Source organism: Phaseolus vulgaris, chromosome 7 (genome assembly GCF_051622355.1).
Source record: "Phaseolus vulgaris cultivar YP4 chromosome 7, ASM5162235v1, whole genome shotgun sequence".
In the NCBI taxonomy this organism is placed as follows: Eukaryota; Viridiplantae; Streptophyta; class Magnoliopsida; order Fabales; family Fabaceae; genus Phaseolus; species Phaseolus vulgaris.
The window spans coordinates 47,689,048-47,690,713 of NC_143504.1; the positions used below are offsets into that span (position 1 = coordinate 47,689,048).

Genomic DNA, 1,666 nt, shown 5'->3' on the forward strand with positions numbered 1-1,666 from the left:
GGCCTTTGACTTGTAGCATTAATACAATGCTAATTCTAATTGGATATAGGAAGGATTCCACTCTTTCGGCTGATTGTGTTGACAACGCAACATTGTTTTGTGCCATCTGCCTCAGAGAAGTTTGCATAAATTAACATTAGAATAATCTACTTGATGCTGCGAACCAGGGCCGAAAGAGTTTTTCAGTGTAATAAATTATACACATTGTTCTTATTCCTGCACTGATTGCTCGTACGGGAAGCCCGAGTGATTTGTATTATCACTTGCATGCACAGTGTGATGCTCAATGCAACTTGTTCCATGTCAGAGTCCCCATCGATCAAATGATCAGGGAGCATTTCTCTTATCCAAACAAATATCCGAAGGAACTTTCTTCCTTTTCCTTTCCGCTAATAATATAATTACTTTATTTCTAATGCACTACTCCACTATCATAACCACCCACTATAAATAACAGACGATGTAATCACAAAGTCCACCAGGGAAAACAATTACCAAAGCCTCTTACAGCTAGAACAACAACTTTGTTTTCAGTTACCCTTCTCTTCTGTCATATATTTCTTTCACCCAGAGGGAATCACTTAGTTGAAGTAATGGATAGAGTAAGAGAGTTGGCATCAAAGAAGGCAGCAGTTATATTCACCAAGAGTTCATGTTACATGTGCCACAGCATCACACAACTGTTCTACGAGCTTGGAGCAAGCCCTGCGGTGCATGAGCTTGACAAGGATGCCTATGGGAGGGAAATGGAGTGGGCTTTGAGGAGCATGGGGTGTAACCCTTCAGTGCCAGCAGTGTTCATTGGTGGCAAATTTGTAGGGTCATCAAAGGATGTGATATCCCTCCATGTTGATGGCTCTCTGAAACAAATGCTCATGGCTGCGAAGGCCATATGGTTCTAGTCTCAACTCTCCAATAAAACCACCAAGCTCCATAAGATATATGTGAAGGAGCCCTTATACAATGTTTTAAGTCAGGGACACCCCTTCTTTTTCCTGAGTGTCCTCTTAAGCTAGTATCAAAGAGGAAGTCTGTATAAAAAAACATATAGTCTTGCTTTTATAAAAGGTTGGCTAGCTTATACCACATAGCTAATGCCTACCATGTTATCATACTTGATCATGTGGGAGAAAATTAACTCCTCCTACTTTAGTTAATGCAGCTTTCAACTTTCTGGCCTTTATCTTTATTATCACAAGACACAGAAGACACAAGTGTTTCAATTTCTTCATACCATGATCAAACCATGGCAGGATAAGTTTCTGCCACAATCTCAATCACTTAACTCACAAGGTTTGACCAACGTAAAGGAATGATATTTGAAGGTTGATTGCCCAAACAACACTTTAGATTTTGGTGGCAGTTCTGCTTTTGTTACATACTGTTAGGCCCTGATGTTTTCAACGTATTTTGAGGGCATTTTATATTTGTTCATATAATTTAACTTGCTTTAGGCTACTGTATATATGTATAATTACAAGGCCAGTTTCCCGCTTTAGAAGTTGTTATTTTCGTTTTCTTTAAATTTTAATATTGAATCTTGAATCAAATTACCTTTCACTATTTAGTTCAAACGTTTTGGTGGAGGGGGGAAGCTGGGATTGGGGAGAAAAGAAGGAGAGGCAAGGGGACAAGAGAGTGGAGACGATACTGACAATGTTGGGGG

The 1,666-nt window shown here is 39.5% G+C and overlaps 1 protein-coding gene across 1 annotated transcript; it reads left to right on the plus strand.

Annotated features, from left to right (window-relative positions):
- Positions 1-460: 460 nt before the first annotated feature.
- Positions 461-1,183, plus strand: LOC137829632 (glutaredoxin-C11). Its single transcript, XM_068636481.2, has one exon. The coding sequence runs from the start codon at positions 594-596 to the stop codon at positions 900-902; it is 309 nt and encodes a 102-aa protein (XP_068492582.1). The 5' UTR covers positions 461-593; the 3' UTR covers positions 903-1,183.
- The last annotated feature ends 483 nt before the right edge of the window (positions 1,184-1,666 follow it).